Raw genomic sequence first — 27,722 nt, 5'->3', positions numbered from 1 at the left:
TGTATTTTAAAAACCATTGTGAAGTGGTTTCGATGATTGCTGCTGTATTATAATCTAGTGAGAGATATGGAAGTGCTATTTCTTCTTCCTATTGTTTCCATTATTTTTCTTAATATTTTGTATCTTTCTCTCAATGAATTCTGTTTAATTTTTTTTCTAGCCCTGTAAAAAGTATCCCTTTGATAGTTTGGCATGGAATTAAATCTATCAATTACCTTTAGTAGTATTATCATTTTTATTACATTATGATAGCCCACAGATAAGCACTGAATAGTCCTCTAGCTGCAGTGAATAGGCCTCTAAATTCTTTATTTTCTTTAAGGAGTACTTTGTAATTGAATCAGTTGTCAAGTATTATCATCAGTCAAGTAAAATCAAGTATTGAGTATGCTTTGGTAGATTTACACCCAAATATTTTATGTATTTTGTAGTTTTTTAAAATGAGATTTCTCAGTTACTGCCTTTTGGAGCTTGTTATATAGAAATATTACTTAATTTTTTGTGAGTTTATTTTTTAGCCGTCAACTTTGCTAAAGCTGTTAATTCTTCCAATTAATTTTCCTTGTTTATTTTCCCTAGGGTTTTCTAAGTTAGAGGTTCTTACTCTGTTTTTTTTTTAAGTTTTTGATAACTATATTTCAATAGAATTGCTTTGCTTTGAAATCCATTATTATTATTATTTCAAATTGTATGCATTTAAAAACATTATTCTGTGAAGGAGGTCTGTAAGCTTCACCAGACTTGACATAGGTGGGGTTTGTGGCACCAAAAAGGTTAAGAACCACAGTTTTTTGATTAAACTATCATGCAATCAATATAATTTTGTCTCCTCTTTGCCTGTCTTTATGCTTTTACTTGCTTCTCTTATTGCTAGCATTTTTAGGATTATATCAAGTAATAGTAGGGCGAGTTTGCATCCAGCTTTTTCTTATAATTATTGGGAAAGCTAGTGTATCCCCATTGCACATGATGATTGATTTTGGTTTTAGGTAGTTATTTTTTATCATATTAAAAAAAGATCCCTTTCTGCCTGTACTTTGTAGAGTTGTTTTTTTTTTAACATAAATGAATCTTATACAAGGCCCTTTCGGCATATGTTGAGCTAATCTTATGCTTTTGAATAGTTTTATTTTTAATATAATTATGTTGTTTTACTAATGGTAAACCATTTGTGCCTTGCTTGTGTAAATCAAATTTGGTCATGATGAATGATTTCTTATATTGGATATATTGCTGTAGTCTTACAGGATTATGTTTAACACATATAACATATAATTTAACATATGTACAGGATTATATTTTTGAATTGGTATTCATTAAGATATTATTTTATAGTTTCTACTTTGGTTAACCTTTTCCTCCCATATATGTAAGACTGGATTTGTCTTCTAAAAGTCATTTGGTCCAGTGTTTTCTCAATTTTGGAGAATAATTTGTATGGTGTAGGTATTACTTATTCTTTAAAACTTGATAGAATTGTCCTGTAAATCCCTCAAGACCAAAATTTTTTCCTTGATAGTTCCTTCGTAGGTAATTCTATTTCCTTTTCTGGAAACAAAAAACTGCATCATTTAAGATTTTTATCAGGTGTTCTATATGTCTATTTTATATTTTTGAAGTTAATCCTCTTTTTCTTGTGTTTTCAATTTTGTTGGCATTAATGCATGGTACTTTCCTTTTCCTTAGACTCGGTCTTCCTATCTCTTTCCCCCACTGAAAGTGGAAAGGCTATTTATTCACAGGCCCACTATGGATAGACTTAGGAGCTTTGGCCTGACTGTTTCTGTCAGGGGCGGAAATTAATGCCCCTCGTTAGGCAGCCTGGAGGCTCCCACTCCAGAGTAGCTATTGGTGCTGAACCTGATGACACTGAATCAGCCTAGTCCTACTGCAACTTTGAACTACTATGCTCAAGAAATACACCAGACTTGGAGTCCTTAAGTAGTAGAAATTACAGGTGTGTGCCACCATGCCTGGCTAGTAGTTTCTTATCACTTTTAATTTATTCTGGTTTTATTATAGTTATACTTTTTAAATTTTGTTTTGTTGATTTGATTTTCTGCCCTCTTCATTTTAATCAGGTCCACTCAAAGGTTACTAATTTTCTTAATCTTTTCAAAGAACCAGCTTTTAGTTTTTATCATTCTATAGTCTTTTGGTTTTCCAATTATCTATTTCTCCTCTAATCTTCAAAATACCCCCCCACACACACTTTTTTCCTTTTTTTTTTTTTAAGGTTTGTTTTCTGCGTCTCTAGTTTTTAAAAGTCAATGTTCAGTTTATTAATACCTTTCTCTCAGGGTATTTTAAGGGTGTCTCAGAAATTTGATGTGTTATCACATCATTATCATTTTATTTTACATAATTTAAAGATTTGTTCTTTGATTCACATATTAGGATTTTATGATTAATGATTTAGAATATTTCATATCATTAAAAATTACAGTTTTTTAATAAACTGGTTGTTCATATCCTTTGAGCATTTATCTATTGGGAAATGGCTTTTGGTTATACATGTCAGTTTATATATTTTGGCTACCAATTTTTTTAATGATTGCTGCTTTATAATATAGTTTTAGGCCTATAAGTGCTATTGTCCCTTCATTCCTGCTTTTTAAACTTATTTCCCTTGATATTCTTAAAGATTGTTTTTCTTGCAGAAGGATTTATTAACATGATGGATCCTAGAAATACTTTCATGGCCACATTTCGATTGTTTTTTAAAAGAACATAAATAAGTGGTAGGTAATTCTCATTACAAATTACACCTATATCTCTTTATTGAAGTAACTGTGTGTGGAACTTTTAAAACAAAGTCTTTTGCTTATTATTGACGGTATAGTATGTTAAAAATCTGTGGTTATGTTGGCTTGAGTATTCCCTACACTGACACATATCACAACTCCTCTACATCTTAAGGTCATATTTAGTAGTTGCTGCACGGTCAAGGGGTGGGGAAGTACTTTTAGCCTTATAGTGATGAGTTTTTCATATTTAAGATTGATCCTCAGATAAACTTGCTGGACCTGTACTTGAACATTCTCCAACCTATTAGGATCTATAGGACTATTTTTTTTGGTCATTTTTTTTTATTATGAACTTGACATGAATCAACAAACATGAATATTTTCTTATACATAGAAGAGTAAATGTATTGCATATGAAAGTGAATCTACCATGTACAGCTTGTTTTTTAGAGGACATATTACACTTTAAAGTAGGAATCCATTGGTAGTACTGACACTGCCCTTCTTATCTCTGTCCTCTTCTGAACTTTCTTCTGCTTTCTGAGTATTTGAAAACCTTTTGACTCTTCTTTTTTTTCCCTATCACTACCCTCCACTCCTCACTACCTCTTAGTTCCCATATAAAAGCACTTCTTTCTGACCGATAGAGTCAAGCAAGACAAATTTGCGTTGTGTTGATTGTGCTCAAAAATTATGTCTCATGCTTTACAGTTTTATCACTTCATTGGCAAGAATGGGGAAGCATGCTTTAACATCAGCTTTCTGAAGTTGGGACTGGCTGTTTCATTGATCAGATTCTTTAAGTCTTTCAGCATTGTTGTCTTTTAGTATTGTAATCAATGTTTTCATTGTTTTCCTCCCTTTCTTCACTTCATTCTACATTAGTTCATGCAAATCCTCCCAGGTTTCTCTGAATTTATCATTTCTTAGAGCACAGTAGTATTCTATTAAATTCATATACAATAATTTTTTCAGCCATTCAGCAATTATGGGGAACCCCTTTAGTTTCCTATTCATTGCTACAATTAAAGGTACTACTTTAAATATTTTTGTACACATGGGTCCTTTCCCTCTGTCTTCAATCTCTTTGGAGTATAAGTGGTATCCTTGGGTCAAAGGATATGAAACAGTTTCATGACTTTTAGGTTATAATTCAAATTGCTTTCCAGAATTATTGGACCACTTCACACGCCTACCAACAGTGAATAAATCTGTGTGTTTGCCCTCCCATAGCTCCTCCAATGATTGTCATTTTCCTTTCTTTTTTTTCTGGTCATCTTTGGCAGTTTGATGATGCCTATGAAATGGAACCCCAGAGTTGCTTTAATTTGCATTTTTTCATGTGGTTGTTGATAGCTTGGGTTTCTTCCTTTGAGAATTACTTGTTATATCCTTTAACCATTTATTTTTGGGGGAACACCTCTAGCACTTATGTATTTTTAAGGCTGTCCCAAAAATCTTAGTTTAATTTTAAGCTAATAAAGCTTTGTTGTAAAGCTTTATATATTTATAAAGGACACCTGTTATAGTAGCTTAAAACTAACTGCACTAAAGCTTTTGGTATATCCTACATAACTTCAATACCAGACTTTTATTAGAGAAACTTGCTGCAAAGATAACTTTTCCCATTTAACTGTTTCTCTTCCTGTTCTGACTCATTGCTCTTCCTTGTGCAGAAGACTTCAATTTTATCTAATCAAAATTGCTCTATTTCCTGGGAACCTTTCTGTCTTTTGTCAGTAGCTCTACCCCTTATCTGTAGCTGCAAAAGGTATCTTCACTTCTAATTTGTTTATGATAAGACCTTTTTATATCTAGGTTGTCATTTATTTGAAGATTATTAAGGCATATGATATGATATATACTCATAAGCTGTATTTCTCCTGTAATATTTTCTGATTTCTCAGCAGTTTAGGTCATATAGTAAGTCCATTATTCTTGTAGTTAGTGTCCTCATGTCTATTGAATTCTATGCTATCATGTTCAGTTTACCTCTGTATCTTCTGTACCTTGTCTGTACCGCTGATCAGCTTTTCTGTTTTTTCAAGTACTGCTAAATAATTTTTTATAATTATTGTTTTGTAGTATAGTTGGAACTCTGGTACTATAAGACCCTCTTCTTTCCCACCACTTTTCATTATACCATGTAGTCTGATTCTATAAAGTAATACTTTGGTTGTTTAGTGTGGTATTGAATAAATTTAGGTAGTGTTGTCATTTTTATTATGTTGGCATGTGTGAACATTATTTTATGTTATTAATTTGGTGTCATGTTTATAGTTTTCCTAATATAGATAATATTACCTGCATCCCTGGTATGAATCCAACCTGTTCTTGGTGTATAATCTTTTTAGTGTGTTGGTATAGTTGCTTTTCTAAATGCTTTATTCATTATTTTTACATTAATATTCTTTAGTGATATTGGTATATAATTGTTCTGAACTTAACAAATATCAACTATGAGTATTTTCCTATACTTAGGAGAATGGGGAGGGATGTATATAAAACTATGAATTTCTATTGTGTGTTACTGGCTTTTCTTTTGAAATATAATGAATTCAGTATGTTACTTTCAAAGCTGTCCCATTTGTTTAGATTCCTTTTGGCTTCTCTGTATTTATAAACATGTTTTAATGTTCTATTATTTATTCTTTTGGGCAGCCTTATCCCTAGCTACTCTTTCCCCCTCTACTCCCTACCACTCCCTAAATAAAAAAGAGAAAAACAAAGGCTTTCTAGTCAAGCAAAACAAATTCCTATATTGGCTATTTCTGAAAATGTGTAACATTCTAAATCTTGAATCTTTCACACTCTGTAAGTGAGCAGTATGCTTCATCAGTCCTTAGGAATCAGTTGGTCATCGCATTGGACAAAGTTCTTAAGTCTTTCAAAGTTTTGTCTCTCTGATGTTGTTATTACTATATAAATGGTTCTGATTCTGCTCACTTTACTCTGCATCAATTCATATAGTTCTTAGCAGTTTGGTAAGATGTGTATGTTCCTTTCTATTCCCATTCACCGATTACCAGAGATACAAGACATCTAACTTTTTAATAAAATTCTGTTTAGGTCCTTAGTTTATTTTTTGTTTATATTTTTGTTAGATTTGTTTAGGTTTGAAAAGGGACATGTTGAGGTTCCTAATTATTGCTTTTTTTTATTTTACCATAAGTCATTTAACTTTTAAAAACATAGATGAATAGATGCATTCATTTAGTACATATTTGTCACATTACTTAAGCTGCTTATCTCTTTTTTACTGTTGCCTTATCTGATTGCCACTATTATTTAAAAAAAAAAACTCTTGAAGCATAATAGCATTCTATGTCAGCCTCTTTTAACTTTTTGTGAATTTTTTTTGTTTCAAATGTTGTGTTAACAACATTTTTGAATTCTGCTTTCTAATCCATTCTTTTGTTCTTCAGTCATTCGGTTGTGTCCCAGTCTTCATGACAGCATAGACCATAGCACACCAGGCCCTTCTATCCTTCGTTATCTTTCAAAGTATGCCAAGTTTATGTTCATTGTTTCCATGACACTATCTGTCCTTCTCATGTTCTGATGTCCCCTTTTCCTTTTGCCTTCAATCTTTCCCAACATAAGGGTCGTTTCCAATGAGTTTGTAACTGATAATTGTGCTTAACTCTTGTCATATATTCTTATGTTTTACCCCCTCCTTACTTCCCACTTCTCTCTTTATAACAAAGAAGGTAGTGAAAGAAAGGAATTTGAACCATATTAGTAATGTATATTTTAAATTTCTCATACCCATCCTTTTCCTGTCTTCTGTCTACCTAGTCTAGTTCTTGATTATGAATACTCATACTTTCTGTCCTTTTGTTCCCCACCCCCACCTTTACAATCTACTCTCTGCAGTTTGTTTTGCTTGTGACTGTTTCCTCCCTGACTAAACATTCCTCTCTTTGTCCCCAGCTATTACTCTGACGAATTCGGTATCTTTCTACATTAAACTTTTTTTGTGTGTTTCAACCCTCTTTTTCTCAGTTCAGATAATAGGGAGCTTCATGAGGAGTCCCCTACTTTCATTCCTTCTTTCATTTTTACATATCTTCTTCTTGACACATCTCCATTATGAAAAATAGTAAATGCTTCCCCCTTCTTCCACTGTTCATTCCTCGCAAATCCCTTTCCCCCTTCCTCTTTTCTCTATAAACCTGAAGGTAGTGACCTTCTAAAGGAAAGACTCTTATCTCTTCTCCACCTTGTAATAAGAATAATAATAGGTAGCATTTATGATCCTTATTACAGCCCTGTGTGGTAAGTGCTATTTTTTAATCATCATTTTACTGATGAAGAAACTAGAATATAAGCACTTAATCATCATTTAGTCTCTTCCCAATGCTAAAATGTATTTGTCTTTCCAGATTTCCTTTGTTTCCTATGCTTACACTTCAGAGATTACACTTAGCTTTGTTCTTTTCTTGAGGGATGCTTGACAGCCCTCTATTCTGTTAAAGGACCATTCTTTACCCTGTAGGATTATACTTAGGTTTGCAGAGTAATCATCTTTTAACTGATAAATCCAGTGATCTCTTCTCAGTCCTTATTCTGCTTGTCCTTTGTAGCTGTTGGCACTGTTGACCAATCCCTCCTCCTGGACGTTTTCTTCTCCCTTGGCATCTGCAGAACTGCTCTATCTTGGTTCTAATCATTTCTTTTCAGCCCTCTTTATCTGGATTGTCATCTTCATCTCACCCACTGTGGCAAGTCCCACTTGTTTCTGCCCTGGCCTTTCTTCTCTCTTTCTTATTGGTCTCATCAGCTCCCATAGTTAGGTACATAGTTAAAGGACATTTAAGTACTTGCTATGTTCCAGGCACCTTGCTAAGTAATATAAAACCAAGAAAACAAGACAGTCCCTATTCTTTAAGGAATTTACATTCTAATACGGGAGGACAAAACATAAGGGGGAGCTAGAAAGCCTTGGGGGCAGATGAGGAGGCATTTGGTCTGGAAGTGGAATGGACTAGAGAATGAGCAAGAAGAGAAGCAAGCAGCATGGCCGGGGCTTCTCAAGATGTGGAGGTTCTTGTACCAGTCAGGGACCAAGGGCTGAATCCTCTTTAGGCAGACAAGGCAGCTGGTGTAGAGATGGAATCAATTATTATGTTCAGTTATTTTTCTCTGTCCAGATTACTTCCAAATTATGTCACTCTCAGCTGTATTCTTATCAGTTTTCTGCTGGGCATTTCTGCCTACATGTCTTTCTCGTAGGTATCTCAGAAGTGATATAGAATCATGGTTTCCTCCAGCCTTAACCTCTAACCCCCTTTTTCTCCAGGTAAGGAAACAGAGGCCCTAAGACAGGGGTGGGGAGCCTGCAGCCTCAAGGCCACATGTAGCCCTCTAGGTCCTTAAGTGTAGCCCTTTGACTGAATCCAAACAAAATTTGAAGTTTCAGTTTTTTTCCCCCCACCTCTGCTCCAAGAGATGAAATGATTTGACTAAGGTAAGCAAAGGTTCTGGGATTTGAACCCAGGTCCCCAAAGGAAAATGCAGTCTAATACAGAATTTATATTTCTTCCCCAAACACATCTGTCCTCCAAACTTGACAATTTCTATTGAAGATGGCCCTCCTTTTGAATAAATCAGTGAAAAAGATTTTATTAAAACACTTATTGCTGGGTACTGGTGATACAGAGACAAAAAGTGAAAAACTCTCTTCTGGGAGCTTACATTCAAATGAGGGAGGGCTGTCACAGCAATGGATACTGAAGCCATAGGTCTGTCCATTGTTGTGCCCTTTCTAGAAGTAGTCAATATTAGTATTAATTTAATTAGTATTGATTCGATTCCCAGAGCAAAGGTGGAAAGCAGGAGATGGGGAGAGCAGGGATAGCAGCAGAGCAGATAGCAACATGTCCAGGGTGTATGGATATGAAACATGGTCTGGGACTACCTGGTTGTACTTTATGCAAGTTTACACATCCCAGCCAAACAAGCCTCACAGGGAGTTCCAGCTTGAGAAGGTTAATTCACCCCAGAAGGGGATGTATGATCTCTGATTCCAAATGCCTTAAGATATCCAAGGTGGATGAATATATTACTCAGGTTTGCAATATTGGCATCATTCTTGACTCTTCCTCTTTCTCAGCCCTAACATCCAATCAGTTTCCAAATCTTGTCAGTCCTGTCTCCACAACACTTCTAGTATCTTACTCTTTTTTTTCTGCTCACAAAACCTCAACTTTAGTTCAGACCCCTCTTTCGTGACCAGTTGAAATATTTTTAATTATTCTGTTTCTATTATTTTGCTTCTCCATCCCATCTTCCACACAGCTGCCAAATTGATATTTTTAAACATATTTTTATTTATTAAATATTTCCCAATTCCATGTAAAAATTTTTAACATTACTTTTAAAAATTTTGAGTTCCAAATTTTCTCCCTCCTCACCTCTTGAGAAGGCAAGCAATATATATTAGTTGTACATGTGAAGTTATGCAAAACGTATTTCCATACTAGCCATGTTGCAAAAGAAAACATGCACACATACCCCAAGAAAAATAAAGTTTAAAAATATTCTTCAATTTGTACTCAATCAAATTGATATTTCTACAATATACACCTAACCATGTCAAGAATGTTTCATGGCTTACTGTTGCTTTCAGAGGTAAAAAACAAACAAACAAACAAATAGACCGTTTAAGGTGGGCATTTAAAGCCCTATACAATCTGGCTGCCACTTACCTTTCCAGTCTCATCTTTATGCACTCTCTGTTCTAGTGAGACCGATCTCCTAGCTATTCCCTATACACACCATTGTACCATCTCCTGTCTATGCCTTTGATTAAGTGGTCTTCCACATCTGGAAAACATCTTTTTCCACCTCCATTTCTTAAAAGTCCCCACATCCTTCAAAGCACAGGTCTGGAGCCATCTTTTTAGGAGGCTTTTCTAGATTTTCCCCCAGAGTAGTTTTACTCTCTTCCTTTTGAAATGACTTCGTATTTATTTGTGTACACGTTGTTTCTGCTCAGTTGACTTAAGTTCCAAGAGGAATAGATTGTTTAAATTTTGTCTTTGTATCTGGCGATTTACACATGGTAAGAACGTAATAAATGTTCTGTTGAGACAACAGTGTAAATAGAAGGAACAAGTAGAAAGAAAATGGATACTGTGTAATTATAGTGCACAAGTTTGACTGGAGAAGGGAGAAGAAAATGCACCTTCTTTGTTTGCAGATGTGAGGGACCCTGAATGTACTGGCATGCTTAGGTGATGCTTAATTTGGCTGAATTACTTTTCTTTTTTCTTTGTCACTAGGGGTGGTTGTCTGGGAAAAGGAAGAGAGAAAAGATGTATTTAGAAATGAAAATGATGTAAAAATAAAAAATGAATAAGATTTATTAAACTTGAATTTTATATTTTATGCAACCTCTTTCAAAGGGATTTTTACTTTACTTTAAAAAATAAAGATTAAAAGACAACATTACCATATTGATATAAGTCTTTTCTACTCTGGGAATTGATATACCTGGCAAATGTGATTAAGCAAAATGTTCCATTTCCTCCAGCCTTCCAGATAATAGGGCATTATGCCTTACTGTCTCTCATAGCCTATATTTAACAACAACGATAGAGTGTCTCATTTATATTATGCTCCACATTTTAAGAGATCTGGGCTAAGTCATCATCTACCTAAATCCTCATTAGGCTAACTTAGCAAAATTGTGTAACACCTTTTAACTATTCTTTTTTTTTTATTTGTAGGTCTTCTTAAGCTGTACTTTGGAAAATGAATGAATTTAAGTTTAAATATCGATACATACCACCTGTGACTGTTCATTTACCTGAGGAAACCACCACATCCAAGCTATCTTCCTCCTCTGTGGAGGGCTTTGAAGCCAAAATTGCAAGTCTGGTGGAAATGTTTCTTGTAGAGGTGTACAGGTGTAAGCTTTGCCAGTTCACTAGCAGCATAAAAAATAAAATCAAGACACATGTATTTAACATTCATGAACAGGATGGATGCCGTCCCAGTTCTGAATGCCAAGAAATGAGTACAGATCCAGATGAAAATGACTCCTACAGTATTGGAGATGAAATAAGTCAAGAAAACAAAGAGAATGAAGAGAATCTGGAGAAAATGTCTTTTCTGTTGCCCATGTACAGAATGCTTCATAACATGAGTCCTGAGTGCTGTGACATGAACTTAGATAATCACGGTGACAGTACCCATACACCCGCTACATGTGATGTAAATACACTGTTTGAAGAAGAATCTGGACAGTTCCATCTGGAAGAACCTTGTTCTATGGTATCTAATCCACTGTCCTATTCACCAGACCTCTCTGAATCTAAAAAAAGCAAGGAAGATGAGGAAGCCCAATCTGAGCATCTAATGTCTCTTGGCTTGTGCCGCATTTCTAGTATGAAATCTCTAGGCATGGAGCAAAAAGTACCCAAATTAGGCACAAAACAAGAAATGGGTAGAAGTTGTAAAAGAGACACAACTGACCAAAGTAACTCATCTCAACCATTGAAAGATATTTACTCCCTAAAGAGTGGTGATGAAGGACATCTATGTACCTCTTGTGACCAGCAGTTCACATCCAAAGATGCCCTTGAAATACATGATAGATGCCATAATGGAAATCAAGGATTCCAATGTCTTTACTGTAATTTGAATGTGACTGAATGGAATTTAATGGAAAAACACTTAAAATCTCATAAGCGGGTGAAGAGGAGCTACCAGTGCCTAACGTGTGAGAAGGTTTTTATGAACCAAAGTGCCTGGAAAGTGCACAAGGAGAGTCACCGTGGGAGGAAGGGAGCTCTTCAGCATTCAGGGGGCAAGGCCCTTTACGAGACAGAGCCAGCAGAAAACCTCCCCTTGGCCTGCCATCATGAGGGTTTGTTGAAGTGCCCAAACTGTGATTTTATTGGTGAGTTCTAAAGAGTTGCTTTCAGCACTTAATGCTCAAAATTAGCCTCTGGAGGGTTTCTGTGTTAGACATTAACATGGATGCACCCATGGTTTCCTGATACACCCGATTTTACTATCAGCTTCTCGCAGCTTGTGCTAATTACAGGACAATTTTATATAAATAAGTTCTAATGGAAATGTGTATGTAGAAAATAACCTTTTGGTGTAGTTTACATTTTCTTATCTATTAATCTGCAACTTAAATGCCTTTAATTTTATTCTCTCCATTTCCATGTAGTCACTTGAAAAAAAAAAATATTAAAATATAAAGAGCTCCTATAAACCTTTTAACCTAGTTTTAATTCCTAAAATCTAGTTTTACCATTTTAATGACCTTTCCTCTACCTGTAAACTGATACTTGTACTTTTAATTCAGTGATTCTATTGACACTGTTCAGTTTGGTGCACTTTTCTGTCTATACATTTTTAGATCTTGTCATAGACAAGTATTATTGAGTCATTAGGACTGTCTTTTTCTTTAAGAAATACGTTAAATTCTCATTTTAATTGTAAAAATGCTTTCAAGTTTCCTTTTTGTTTTTTAAGGTGGTCAAACTCAATAAAAACATAAATTCCATAGCGGTGAGTTTATATGGTAAATAGATACTGTACATGGTTCATTTACATGCAGTTATTGCTATGTTATGCTGACTTTACTCAAGGACTACCAGAGCCCAAGGACAAGGTTAAATTGAAAATCCCCAAACAAATTCTGTTGTTTTGGGAAAGTTCATTTATAGTTTCTAGTAATATTTCTTCCTCATTGATGTTTCTGTCAAGTTGGTGTTTTCTTTTACTGTAGTAGTTCATGTTGGACAAAAATCCAAACCCTGTTGACTACTTACAACTATCTGTTCCCGCAAAAGAACTTGCTGGCTTTTGAGATCTTTTCCAGCTCTACAGATAATGATTCTATGATTTCACTGAAATGAATGAAAATGTAGCTTTTGGATGAATGTTTGAGAGTTTGTAATTTGTTTAGAAGTTCCTATCAGTAAATTTTCTAGGAACAAAAATACAGACATTGTGACTTTAATACCATAGGAGATTAGCCACAGACCACCCAGAAGATATTGAGAACAAACCATAGTTCTTTTGTATGTGTTAGTGATCATTTCTGGATGAAGTGAACCACTCTCCTAAAAGAGAAGCATGGATTGAAGGTAAGCAGAATAGCAAAATAGAGGAGCAAGGCTGATGTGCAAGAGAGATTGCTCAAGACATTAGGGTGACTTCAGGGGAGAGGCTTTGCTAACAATAGAAGCTGCATTTATGATGCTTTGTTGCTTGAACTATACATTATTTTTGATAGCCCTGGACTCTTTGGTACCTAGTGATTTACCTATGTAAATATATCAGAAAAGAATGGTGATTTGATTTCCTCTCTCTTTGCAGATTACAACCCCTTCATGTCTCAGGCAGTTTTCATGAATTGTTACTAAAAACCTCATCTGGTGCCAGTTTCTTGGTGATCTCTCTGAACTCAGCCAAGCTGGTCTTTAAACAAGACATAGAAAACAATTACCAGTATCACATCTGAAGATTTTCTTCTTTGTTAGAAGCTCCTATAATTTGCCCCTCCCACTGGCATAAGGCTTTGAGAATTCAGAATCCACTCTATGCCATAATGTGGCATCCGAGGAGAACTTTAGTGGAGATAATCTATAATGTAATTTTAAAATTACACTTGCAGTACATGTACTGTATATCGTCACAATAAAAGACTTTTCTGGTAGCTAATAACATGCCAAAAAATGTAATTTAATAGTTCCTCTAAATACATATATTTCTTTTTGTTCTTGTTTTTTAAATCTTTAAAACAGATAGCGATTGGCCTAAAGTCCACAAACATCTGAATAGTACCCATGACTATAATGCCAACCCACATCCATGTACTGAGTGTGAAAAAAAGTTCTTCAGAATGTAGGTAACCTTTATCACAACTCTCTTACAAAACTAATTTGTTTGAAATTTCAAGGGTTAAGAACAGGTGGGGAAATTGAGAGTAGAGTAGCAGGAGGAGATGGTAGTATACTAGGAATCCTGGGAAAATAGGTTTTTGTTGTTTAAGCCAAATAAAGATTAAATTTAGGATAAAACAAAATGAGAACTTTTTTAAAAAATCAAGTTAGTAACGTTCCTCTTGGTTAGTGTATTTTTATAGGTAGATTGACAATATACTGAATCCCCTAATAATGCAAAGAATTTAGTGTAAGTCACCTCGTTTTTGGTAAAATCTAAGAAATGTTTGGCATAGTTACTATGGTTGTCTTTCAGATCATCTAGATTATATTTGATATCATATATGTTATCACAGAGTCTTTTACATTCTTTTCTATGATAGTAATTTAATTTCTCCAGAAAAATTCTCTGATTGTTGGGAAACCCTGAAAACCATTTAAATGATTCATATACTTATTTAAATATCATTTAATTTTCAGAAACTACCTTCTCATCCATTTCTTAGGGCATTACTCTGGACTTTCAGGGTTTTTCCAGAGATTAAAGGCATTTTATTACCCTCATTTTTCTCTTTCTTTCTCATTATTTGGCATACTCCACACTGTGGGAGTGCCAGTATTGTATGTTATTTAAAGGACTGATTAATATGAAGAATTTTGAATTTTCAGTTTTTCGGGCTGAGCTATTTAAAGCAATTTTCGAACTTTAGAAATTGATCGTTCACATAAACATATTATCTTGCCTACTCTTTTCCGGTCCCTTCATTTCAGGAAGTTGTAGTAGTAATGCATGATTTAGTACAATATGATGCTATGTAATTGTCCAGCAGACCAGGGATGTTGTCCCTCTGTAGCTACGAGTCTAACAACATCATATTTGTATTTGTGTTCTTATTCTTGCTGTGTTCCCAGTGATAGGAAAACATCACAGGAGTAATGCTACTCCCTACATCTTTGATTAACCTGAAACTGCTGCTCATTGTATAATTTTAGTAGAAATGCAAATGGGCATGATGTTTCATTGTCAATCTGCTTTTTAAGTTCATCTTCACTAGTTAATAAAATACCTAGCAGATGGTTATTTAAACATGATTAAAACTTCACATTGAGTTGCTACTCTTTTAACTTTGTAGTCAAGAACAAAATAGATTTTTACAGTGATGAAGAACATGATTGTATGTCTTTAGGATACAACATATAGGACCAGATATCTTCTAGTTTTAAATAAATGAGTTTGCTAATTATTATTAATCTACTTCAGACTTTGGTTTTAATAACCATAAAAATAAATCTAATTGTAAATTTCTCTAAGATTCTTGAATGAAAAGCATTGCATAGTATACAGTGTTGTGTCTTTATTTTAGCATTCAATTTTGACTGCTTGAAGCTGTCTTAGACAATTTTTTATTGAATTTTGTTCAGCATAAATATGTTAGATATTAAATTAGTCTCCTCTTTAGCTTGGATGAGCACTAGTTAGTGGGCCTGTTATCTTGTATCCAAAGCATAAGGGTTTTGGTGGTGGTTGTTGTTTTTTTTTTTTTTTTTTTTTAGCAGTTTTTAGTGTAAATGGAACTGCACTTCTTGTTGAAATTTATTTTAGCCGTGAATTCTTCTATTTTGATTATTGATTTTTTCCTTCCCATTTGTATAGAACAGATTTGAAGATGCATATGTCCAAACACAAGAAAGCCAGGGCCTTTCTTTGTTCATTATGTGACCAGACATTCAAATACAGACGTCAATTGAGCAGGCATCATAAGCATGTGCATCAGAAACTGAATAAAAAAGAGAGAAAAAAAAGAAAGAAAGCAGAGGTTAGCCTCATTTATTCAGGCACAGAAGCCACAGCCAGAACCAGGAAAAATGCTGATGAATTTACCTGCAAAATTTGCAACAGGTATGACTTGTTAAAGTTAGATAATTATGGTTAGATATGGTAACTGTCACCAGCATTAAGGCATATATTTCTTGATATTTTTGTCTGTTTTTGAATTTAATCATTGCTCATTTAATGCTACATTAGCTACTTTGTATCTGTGTTAAGCTTTATCTTCAGATCTGTAGTGAAATATTTCACAGGACTCTGGGATTTTATGTGCTTTGAATAGGAGTTCTGTGGGCAAAAAGAAGACTCTTTACTGCTTGACAGACTTCGAAGTACTATATAAATCAGATGTTACTCGATCAGAATCCTTCACTCTTCCACATTTTCTAAGTTGTAAAAGCTCCTTTGTTGTTCACACATTTCACGCAATAATTTGTGAGAATGCATCTGGATTCGGTTCTTATCCAAGATTGGGTAGCTGTGGTTGAATTAGCCTTTCACCCAAGATTATCATTTTTGAATTTCTAAATAGTCAAATTGTAAACCTTTTAAAAAATAAATCTTTCATGCGTTATATTTGTCATCTGTTGAATATAACATATGCTGCTTATTTCATGTATTGGCTTGATATTTGGCAACTGTTACACAACTTTCTTGTCCATAGTAGAGTGATTATTCCTTTACGTAGTTTTATCATTAACATAAAACGGATTTTTTTTTTTAGCATTGACTTCTGGGATTTAATAGCATTTTACCTCAGTGAATACCTTTCTAATATACAGATTAGCTCAAGCATTGACCCTATAATTCAGTAACTATGCCTGTTGTCTGAAATATGTGTGCATAGACAGAGTATGTCATTGTTTGACTTAGTTTAGAAAAGCAGGAGAAAACGATATGATACTCAAATATCCACTTAGTATGTTAGAAAAAAATACAGTTACGCTTCTTGTCTTCCTCAAATAGATATCGCTTCTCTGCTTCTCCATTGCCATCAATGATTACTTCATCATCTTAGTTTTCTAAGTTTGTGTGTTTGACATCATTTATATTCCTTTCTTATCTTTATCTCTCACATTTCCTCAGTGATGTCTCTCAGATTTGACCTTCATTTCTATAGCAGCCAACCTAATCTAAGCCCTTATTATACTTTGGACTATGAAAGCCTTGTGGGCCAGTCCTTTTCTACCCCATTGCATTTGGCCAACAACTACAGGTGTGAATGAAAACTTAAAAAGTTGTCCCTCTATTCAAAAATCGACTGTAGTATGTCTAGTTTTCTTCTTACATAAAATTTTAAATTTCAAAAACTTAAATTCAAAACAAAGGTTATATAAAACATCATTGTGCCTCTGTATTTCTCTTTAGTATTGTAGTTTCAGATAACAAAATTGACTCCCTAATTTGTCTTTAAGATCTAATTTTCTTCCATTATGTAGCATAATTCTGCAATAGCTGGCAATCTACTTTCCATTCTGTGTCTTAATTTGCCAATTCAATCTTTTGGGCCTTCATGCATGTTAATTTTACTTAAACTGTAATCTTCTCCTTTCTACCAATCTATTTTTTGCATCAAGATGTAATTTTTGCTGTGTTATTTTATACTTGTTCATAAGTTACTCTGTATTTGTTTTAAGTGGGTGTTAATTTCTCAACAAATTTTAAGCTTTTGGGCTGCAGGGGAATACATTTCATTTCAGTTTAAAAAATCTCTGTTAAATGTTACTATATGCCAGACTTTCTCATTCCTATTTACTTTACTGAATCAAAAAGCATTTATTAAGTGCTTATGTGCCAACCACTATGCTAAGTGTTGAGGATACAAAGTAAGGCAAAAAATGCTGTCCCTGACCTCAAGGAGCTCACAGTCTAATGAGGAAAACTGCAAGCAAACAACTGTGAACATACAGGATATATACAACGTAGAGAGGATATAATCACAGAGGGAAGACACTAGTGCAGAGTGGGAGTGGACAGAAGGTATTAGGAAAGGCCTCCAGCAGATAGTGGGATTTGGGCTGAATTTTGAAGGAAGCCAGGGAGAATAAGAGGCTGAGGTGAGGAAGCAGAGCATTATCAGTATGGGTGACTACCAGTACAAAAGCATGGAGAAGGAAGATGTAGTGTCCCATGGAATGATGGTAGTGCCCTTGATAGTAAGAGATAAATTTAATTAAATTGGAGAATAATTAGCAAAGAGAAGATAGAGAATTATTTCCTTGAGAACTGAGGTCACCAAGTGAAGTGGTATAGAAGGAGTAAAGAAGGCCCAGGACAGAGCCCTATGGACATGACTTAATGAAGACCCAGTAAAGGAGATGGAAGTCCTAAGAATATCAGAGAAACGAGTGTGATCAACTGTGTCAAAGGATACAGAGAGGCCAAGGGATGAGATTTGTGAAGAGACCTTTGGATTTGACAAGGGAACTTTGGAGAGAGCAGTTTTGGTTGAATGATATGGTCAGACAGAGAATTAAGAGAGTAAGAGGAGAAGTGCAGGCATCTATTGTAGATATAGCCTTCTGAAGTTTAGCCACAAATGGCAGAAGAGATATTGGATGATAGTTAATGGGGATGGGAGAATCAAGTGAAGGTTTTTTGAGAATGAGGGAGATTTGGGCATGTTTGCAGGCAGTAGGCAAGCCACCAGTAGATAGGTGGAGATTAATAAGAAGTGAAAGAGGGATGATAGAGGGAGCAATCTGTCAGAGAAGATGGGATAGAGTGGGGTCACTTCCTTAGCAAGAAGTAGGGCTACCTCTTCAGGTGAGACATGGATGAAGAAGATAGTGGCAGAAAGCACCTGAGTAACATGAGATGAGAGGGAAGAAGTAATAGGAGGAGAGAAGGCCCCTCAGTGAATGGCCTCAATTTTTTCACTAAAATAAAAGACAAAGTTCTCAGCTGAGAGGGTGGAGGGAAGGAAAATGCAAATGAAAACTGGGCCATTTCCATAAAATTGGCAAAAATCTTTTAAATTATAAAATTCAATGTTGGTAGGTCTAATGGTAAATAGGCATTCTATTACATTATTAGTGGAAATATAAATTGACACAGTCTTTCTGGACAATATGTTATCTGATAATATGTGATGATAGTTATAAAATTGACCACATCATAGGTTGAAGACGTAGTACAGTGAAAAGGGAACTAGATTTTGAGTCCATTGGACCTAGGTTCAAATTCCATCTCTGTTATTAGCTACCTGACCTTGGGTAAATCACTTAATCTCCCCAGATTACAGTTTCATCATTTATAAAAGGAGAGGAATAGACTACAGCAGAGGTTTTTAACCTGGGCTCTGTGAACTTTTTGCTTTTATTTTTTTCTTTCTTTTTTTTCCTAATAGTTTAACCTTATCTACCCCTGACTTTTTAAAAAATAAGTTTTTATTGATATTTTTTGTTTCTTACATCATTATAGTTATTCCAGGTATCCCTGTGTATCCCCTTCCTCCCCTCCCCCAGAGAGGCATCCCATATGACAAATAGTATCTTTTAGAGAGAGAAAAAAAAAATCAGCCTAACTGATCAATACATAGAAAAATTCTGAAAATATGTGCAATGTGTAAGATCTGTCAGTCTCTTGTCCCCATGAAGGGGTGGGCTGGATGAGTCCTCTCATATCTCTTTATTAGAGTTTTCTTGACCTTTATAATTTTGTTACATCTACTTTTTAAAAAATTTTATTTTGGTGTGTATTTTCACACAGCACAGTAATAGTCTATTACTATTACATTCATATACCGCAATTTGATGGGGATCTACTTTGTTTCCAGTTCTTTGCTATCGCAAAAAGTGCTGCTATAAATATTTTGGAGTTTGTGAGGATTTCTAATCTATGGCTTCCTTGAGATATAAACCCAGTAATAGAGTCTTAGGTCCAACGGCTATGGACGTTTTAGTCACTTTATTTGCATAATTCCAAATTGCTTTCTACTTTTACCATTTTACAGCTCCACCAACAGTGTATTAGTATGCCTATCATTCCACAACCCCTCCACCATTGACTATTGCCACTTTTGTCCTTTTTGTCACTTTGCAGGGTTATTTTGATTTGTATCTATACCATTATTAGTGATTTCAAGCATTTTTTCATGTGGCACTTAACACTTTGCAGAGAGCTGTTTGTTCATATCCTTTGACTGCTTATCTGTTGGGGAATGGCTATTTGTCTCACACACACACACACACACACACACTTGTACCTTCTATTCAGTGATCCTATTAAAGAGCTAAATCCTAAGGTTGTTATTAAAAGGGGAAAACTAAGACCTATTTGTACCCATCCCTTAGTGGAGATGAGAGATCAACAGATGTTACATATTGTGCATGTTTTCAGAATTTTTCTGTGATCATTTGTGCTGATTTTCTTTCTCTCTAAAAGATACTATTTGTCATATGGGATGACTCTTTGGGGGAGGACAAAGGGGACAAGGGTACCTTGAATAACTATGATAATGTAAGAAACAGAAAATGTCAATGAAAATTTTTTTTAAAAGTCAGAGGTAGATAAGGTTAAGCTGTAAAAAAAGAAAGAAAGAAGACCTGTCATGTATTAACATATGCTTTCTATATAGTTGTTAAAAACTGGAAAGAACTAATATGCCTAACAATTACGATATGACAATTAATTGTGGCATAACAATGTAATGGAATATAGCATTATAAAAGTGGTAAGACTAGGGGCAGAGCCAAGATGGCAGCTGGAAAGCAGGGACTAGCATGACTTCCCTGCCTAGTCCTTCCAAAAACCTATAAAAAATGGCTCTGAACCAATTCTAGAACGGCAGAACCCACAAAACAGCAGAGGGAAGCAGGGCTCCAGCCCAGGACAGCCTGGATGGTCTCTGGGTGAGGTCTATCCCACATGGAGCTGGGAGCTGGGAGCTGAGCAGAGAAGAGCCCAGTGTGAGCAGCAGGACCAACCAGACCAGGAGCTGGGCGGAATGTGCCCTACCACCCTGAATCAGTGAGCTGCAGCAGTTACCAGACTTCTCAACCCACAAACACCAAAGACAACAGAGAAGGTTAGTGGGAAAAGCTGCGGGAGTGGAAGGAGTTCACGGTTCAGCTACCAGCCCCAGGGGCAGCGGAGGTGGGGCAGCTACAGCTGTTGTTGCTTCCAGCCCCAGGCCCACCTGGTGGGAGGAATTAAGTGGCAGATCAGAGCACAGCCTGCTGAAGATCTAAGCCCAGTCCAGGTTGGGGGTTTTTGGGGAAGGAGCAGTGCTGCTGTGGCAGAGCTGGCACATCCCCCCCAAACATGGAACATAGAACTCTTTAGTCTACAAGCAGTCATACCCCGCTGAAAAACTCAAGGGTCAAGTTAGTTGGTTGGGAATATGGCCAGGCAGCGAAAACGCACCCAGATTCAGTCTCAGACTTTGAATTCTTTCTTTGGTGACAAAGAAGACCAAAACATACAGACAGAAGAAGTTAACAAAGTCAAAGAGCCTACAACAGAAACCTCCAAGAAAAACATGAACTGGTCCCAGGCCATGGAAGAGCTCAAAAAGGATTTGGAAAACAAGTTAGAGAAGTAGAGGAAAATTTGGGAAGAGAAATGAGAAGAATGCAAGAAAAACATGAAAAACAAGTCAATGACTTGCTAAATGAGACCCCAAAAAATACTGAAAAATACATGGAAGAAAACAACACCTTAAGAAATAGACTAACTCAAATGGCAAAAGAGCTCCAAAAAGCCAATGAGGAGAAGAATGCCTTGAAATGCAGAATTAGCCAAATGGAAAAGGAGGTCCAAAAGACCACTGAAGAAAATACTACCTTAAAAATTAGATTGGAGCAAGTGGAAGCTAGTGACTTTATGAGAAATCAAGATATTATAAAACAGAACCAAAGGAATGAAAAAATGGAAGATAATGTGAAATATCTCATTGGAAAAACTACTGACCTGGAAAATAGATTCAGGAGAGATCATTTAAAAATTATTGGACTACCTGAAAGCCATGATCAAAAAAAGAGCCTAGATATCATCTTTCAAGAAATTATCAAGGAGAACTGCCATGATATTCTAGAGCCACAGGGCAAAATAGCAATTGAAAGAATCCATCGATCGCCTCCTCAAATAGATCCCCAAAAGAAATCTCCTAGGAATATTGTTGCCAAATTCCAGAGCTCCCAGATCAAGGGGAAAATACTGCAAGTAGCCAGAAAGAAACAATTTGAGTATTGTGGAAACCCAATCAGAATAACCCAAGATCTGGCAGCTTCTACATTAAGAGATCGAAGGGCTTGGAATATGATATTCCAGAGGTCAATGGAGCTAGGATTAAAACCAAGAATCACCTACCCAGCAAAACTGAGTATCATGCTCCAAGGCAAAATACGGATTTTCAATAAAATAGAGGACTTTCAAGCTTTCTCAGTGAAAAGACCAGAACTGAATAGAAAATTTGACTTTCAAACACAAGAATCGAGAGAAGCATGAAAAGGTAATCAAGAAAAAGAACAAGAAAAAGAAATTGCATGGGACTTACTAAAGTTGAACTGTTTTGTTTACATTCCTACATGGAAAGATGACATGTATGATTCATGAGACCTCAGTATTAGGGTAGCTGAAGGGAATATGCATATATGTTTATGTGTGTGTGTGTGTGTGTGTGTATATGTGAATGTGTATGTATGTATATATGTGTGTGTGTGTGTGTGTGTATATATATATATATATATAGAGAGAGAGAGAGAGAGAGAGAGAGAGGACACAGGGTGAGTTCAAGATGAAGGGAAGATATCTAAAAGAAATAAAATCAAATTGAGGGATGAGAGAGGAACATATTGAGAGAGGGATATAGGGAGAGATAGAATGGGGTGGATTATCTCGCATAAAGGTGGCAAGAGGAAGCAGTTCTGTGGGAGGAGGGGAGAGGGCAGGTGAGGGGGCAATGAGTGAATCTTGCTATCATCAGATTTGGCCTGAGGAGGGAATACCATATATACCCAATTGGATATCTTACCCCACAGAAAAGAAGAGGGAAGAAGATAAAAAGGGGGGGGGGTGATGGAGGGGAGGGCAGATGGGGGTGGAGGTAATCAAAAACAAACACTTTCAAAAGGGGACAGGGTCAAGGGAGAAAATTCAGTAAAGGGGGGTGGGTTGGGAAGGAGCAAAATATAGTTAGTCTTTTACAACATGAGTATTGTGGAAGGGTTATACATAATGATACAAATGTGGCCTATGTTGAATTGCTTGACTTCTTGGGGAGGGTGGGTGGGAAGGGAGGAGGGGGGAGAATTTGGAACTCAAAGTTTTTAAAAACTAGATGTTCAAAAACAAAAAAAAAAGGTTTTGCATGCAAATAGAAAATAAGATACACAGGCAATGGGGAGTAGAAATTTAGCTTGCCCTACAAAAAAGGAAGGGAAAGGGGGATGGGAGGGGAGTGGGGTGACAGAAGGGAGGGCTGACTGGGGAACAGGGCAACCAGAATATACGCCATCTTGAAGTTGGGGGGGGATAGAAATGGGGAGAAAATTTGTAATTCAAACTCTTGTGAAAACCAATGCTGAAAACTAAATATGTTAAATAAATAAATTAAATTTTAAAAAAAAAGTGGTAAGACTATAAAGAGATGTGGAAAATGAGGCAGAGGAATAGATACAAAATTCAAAAATCATATACTCCTTTGCTGTTGCAAAAATTCTAAATAGTAAAAATATCATTGTAGAAAAGATTATAGGGGCGGAGCCAAGATGGCGGCTGGTAAGCACGGACTAGAGTGAGCTCCGTACCTGAGTCCCTCCAAAAACCTATAAAAATGGCTCTGAACCAATTCTAGAACGGCAGAACCCACAGAACAGCAGAGGGAAGCAGGGCTCCAGCCCAGGACAGCCCGGATAGTCTCTGGGTGAGCTCTATTCCACACGGAGCTGGGAGCTGGGAGCTGGGAGCTGGGAACGGAGTGGAGCAGAGCCCAGCCTGAGCGGCGTAGACGATCCAGTCCAGAAGCCGGGCGGAGGGGGCCCTAGCGCCCTGAATACGTGAGCAGTTACCAGACCCCTCGACCCACAAACACCAAAGACTGCGGAGAAGGTTAGTGGGAAAAGCTGCGGGAGTGGAAGGAGTTCGTGGTTCGGCTTCCAGCCCCGGGGGCAGCGGAGGTGGGGCAGCTACAGCTGTTGTTACTTCCGGCTCCAGGCCCACCTGGTGGGGGGAATTAAGTGGCGGATCACAGCAGGGGTGCACAGCCTGCCGAAGATCTGAGCCCAGTCTGGACTGGGGGTCCTTGGGGAAGGAGGAGTGCGGCTCTGACAGAGCTGGCACCTCCCCCCCCAAACGTAGAACATAGAACTCTGTAATCTACAAGCAGTCATACCCCACTGAAAAACTCAAGGGTCAAGTTAGTTGGTTGGGAATATGGCCAGGACGCGAAAACGCGCCCAGATTCAGTCTCAGACTTTGGATTCTTTCTTTGGTGACAAAGAAGACCAAAACATACAGCCTAAAGAAGACAGCAAAGTCATAGAGCCTACAACCAAAGCCTCCAAGAAAAACATGAACTGGCCCCAGACCATAGAAGAACTCAAAAAGGATTTGGAAAAGCAAGTTAGAGAAGTAGAGGAAAATTGGGAAGAGAAATAAGAAGGATGCAAGAAAACCATGAAAAACAAGTCAATGACTTGCTAAAGGAGACCCAAAAAAATACTGAAAAATACACTGAAGAAAACAACACCTTAAGAAATAGACTAACTCAAATGGCAAAAGAGCTCCAAAAAGCCAATGAGGAGAAGAATTCCTTGAAAGGCAGAATTAGCCAAATGGAAAAGGAGGTCCAAAAGACCACTGAAGAAAATACTACTTTAAAAATTAGATTGGAGCAAGTGGAAGCTAGTGACTTTATGAGAAATCAGGATATTATAAAACAGAACCAGAGGAATGAAAAAATGGAAGACAATGTGAAATATCTCCTTGGAAAAACCACTGACCTGGAAAATAGATCCAGGAGAGATAATTTAAAAATTATTGGACTACCTGAAAGCCATGATCAAAAAAAGAGCCTAGATACCATCTTTCAGGAAATTATCAAGGAGAACTGCCCTGATATTCTAGAGCCACAGGGCAAAATAGAAATTGAAAGAATCCATCGATCGCCTCCGCAAATAGATCCCAAAAAGAAATCTCCTAGGAATATTGTTGCCAAATTCCAGAGCTCCCAGATCAAGGAGAAAATACTGCAAGCAGCCAGAAAGAAACAATTTGAATATTGTGGAAACCCAATCAGAATAACCCAAGATCTGGCAGCTTCTACATTAAGAGATCGAAGGGCTTGGAATGTGATATTCCGGAGGTCAATGGAGCTAGGATTAAAACCTAGAATCACCTACCCAGCAAAACTAAGTATCATGTTCCAAGGCAAAATATGGACTTTCAATAAAATGGAGGACTTTCAAGCTTTCTCAGTGAAAAGACCAGAACTGAATAGAAAATTTGACTCTCAAACACAAGAATCAAGAGAAGCATGAAAAGGTAATCAAGAAACGGAAATTGCAAGGGACTTACTAAAGTTGAACTGTTTTGTTTACATTCCTACATGGAAAGATGATGAGTATGATTCATGAGACCTCAGTATTAGGGTAGTTGAAGGGAATATGCATATATATATATATATGCATATATATATGTTTATGTATATATATAAGTGAATGTGTATGTATGCATGTATCTATGTGTATATGTATGTATGTGTATGTATGTGTATATATATATATGTAAAAGAGAGAGAGCAAACACAGGGTGAGTTGAGGATGAAGGGAAGATAGCTAAAAGAAATAAAATGAAATTAAGGGATGAGAGAGTAACTTACTGAGAGAGGGAGATAGGGAGAGATAGAATGGGGTGGATTATCTCCCATAAAGGTGGCAAGAGGAAGCAGTTCTAGGAGAGGAGGGGAGTGGGCAGGTGAGGGGGGAATGAGTGAACCTTGCTCTCATCAGATTTGGCCTGAGGGGGAATACCATACATACTCAGTTGGGTATCTTACCCCACAGGAAAGAAGAGGGAGGAAGATAAAAAAAAAAATAAAAGGCAGGGGGATGATGGAGTGGAGGGCAGATGGGGGTGGAGGTAATCAAAACAAACACTTTGGAAAGGGGACAGGGTCAAGGAAGAAAATTCAATAAAGCGGGATGGGTTGGGAAGGAGCAAAATGTAGTTAGCCTTTCACAACATGAATATTGTGGAAGGGTTATACATAATAATACATGTGTGGCCTAGGTTGAATTGCTCAACTTCTTAGGGAGGGTGGGTGGAAAGGGAAGAGGGAAGGGAATTTGGAACTCAAAGTTTTAAAATCAGATGTTCAAAAACAAAAAAACTTTTGGTATGCAACTAAAAAATAAGATACACAGGCAATGGGGCGTAGAAATTTATCTTGCCCTACAAGAAAGGAAGGGAAAAGGGGATGAGAGGGGAGGGGGGTGATAGAGGGGAGGGCTGACTGGGGAACAGGGCAACCAGAATATACGCCATCTTGGAGTGGGGGGGGAGGGCAGAAATGGGGAGAAAATTTGTAATCCAAACTGTTGTGAAAATCAATGCTGAAAACCAAATATGTTAAATAAATAAATTGCATTAAAAAAAAAAAAGAAAAGATTATAGCATCCACAACAAGACATTATGGATTAAATTGCAGCAGTCCTGCTTTAGTGGTTGTGATAGAAGAGTAAGTTGCTGGCCTTAAAGTTATTTTCTGCTTTCTGGTTCTGCTCATTCTTGTGAAACAGTACTTTCCTAGTTTGTTCTTGGAATTATGAAACATTGAGCAATATTGTTAATTTTCTTTAGATCTTGTCTAATCTAATTTCTGGATCTACTTCTCCCAGTACCATTTTTAAAAAATGATTAATATTTTTAATGTAGTTTGAAGTCCTTTAATATCAGACTTCATATATTTGTATGTTTTCCATTAATTCCTGATTCCAAGTCAATTTTTCTATCTCCTAATCCATGCTGCTTCTCGAGAATCCTGGTCTTAATTTTAACCTAGGTAGTTTAAGTATTTATAGTCATTATTGTCCAAAACTTTTTTAAACCAACCTCAATTAACTTGCTTTTAATAATTGATTAATTTCTCTATCACTAAAAGCCCTTATTTAAAAAATAATTCCCCACTCTTCACCCCAACAAACCTCAAGAAAAATAAACCTTTGAACCATGAAACATAAAGTTAACACTTTTTATGTTTCATGACAAAACAAACTGTAAAATCTCAGCCTAAAACAAACTGTAAAATCTTAGCCAGAGAAATGACATAAAGAATTAGTAGTGTGGAACATCTGTGGCCTCATTACACTTTGATGGCCATCATTATGAATAAGGTAGTCACATAGATCTGTGACTTTTAAGATTTTAACTTTCCCTTGGCATCCAGAATGTGTATGATTCACTAGAATTTTACCTGTCATATTGACTTACAAGGATCTGTAGAAACCCTACAGGTTCTTCTCTTAGCTTAAAATAACTCCCTGCCTAACAGGGAGGCAAAGTCAGACTATCTGTTTATGTGGCCCCAGGTGTTTGTCCTGGACCACCTTCTCTTCTTCTTCTATATACTGTTTTTGCTTGGTGATCCTATTCATTTCCATCTTGTCCATCTTATCATGGATTCAGTTATTTGACTGATGATAATTCTCACATCTTCTTATCCAACATTAATCTCCTCTGACCTCCTCTCACATTTCAACTGCCTATTGGACAGTTGATAGGCACCTTAAGATATCTGTTAACTTTTAAGATGTTACATAGGCATCTTAAACATGTCCCAAACGACACTCATTATCTTTTTCCCCCTAAGCCCTCCCTTCTTCCTAATTCCCATTACTGAAATTACTGGCTCTTCTAATCACCAGGCTTCCCCTTCATTCTTCATTCCCACCCCCCACTCCCACCATATCCTATCACTTTCCAAGTCATATTAATTCTACTCTTGTAATCTCTTCATATGCTGCCTCCAGTCCTCAATATTGCCGCTGTCTTTACCACCTCATGCCTGTACTAATGTAATAGCCTTCAAGTTGGTCTCCCCACTTCCAGTCTCTTCCCCATTCTAGTCTATCTTCCACTTAGCAGTCAAATTGATTTTCCTCAAGGGCAAATCTGACCAGGTCACACATATTTCCCCCTCCATACAGACATACATTATTTATAAACCCTAGTACCTCCTTGTTAACGTCCAAGATCAGCCCTTCATAACCTTGCCCTTTCCTACCTTTCCAGGCT

General features: G+C 36.5%; 1 protein-coding gene across 1 annotated transcript in view; it reads left to right on the top strand.

Moving 5' to 3' along the window:
* The first annotated feature begins 10,480 nt into the window (after positions 1–10,480).
* LOC118839632 (oocyte zinc finger protein XlCOF6-like) overlaps positions 10,481–27,722 on the top strand; it is a 42,944-nt gene continuing 25,702 nt past the window's right edge. Inside the window, exons 1-3 of the mRNA XM_036747131.1 lie at positions 10,481–11,655; positions 13,520–13,619; positions 15,312–15,557. Of these exons, the coding sequence (XP_036603026.1) occupies positions 10,506–11,655; positions 13,520–13,619; positions 15,312–15,557 (1,496 nt within the window). The 5' untranslated portion in view covers positions 10,481–10,505. The remainder of the gene's footprint in view (positions 11,656–13,519; positions 13,620–15,311; positions 15,558–27,722) is intronic.

Source organism: Trichosurus vulpecula, chromosome 1 (assembly GCF_011100635.1).
Source record: "Trichosurus vulpecula isolate mTriVul1 chromosome 1, mTriVul1.pri, whole genome shotgun sequence".
NCBI classification, from domain to species: Eukaryota; Metazoa; Chordata; class Mammalia; order Diprotodontia; family Phalangeridae; genus Trichosurus; species Trichosurus vulpecula.
This window is presented reverse-complemented; position numbering and strand designations above follow the sequence as displayed.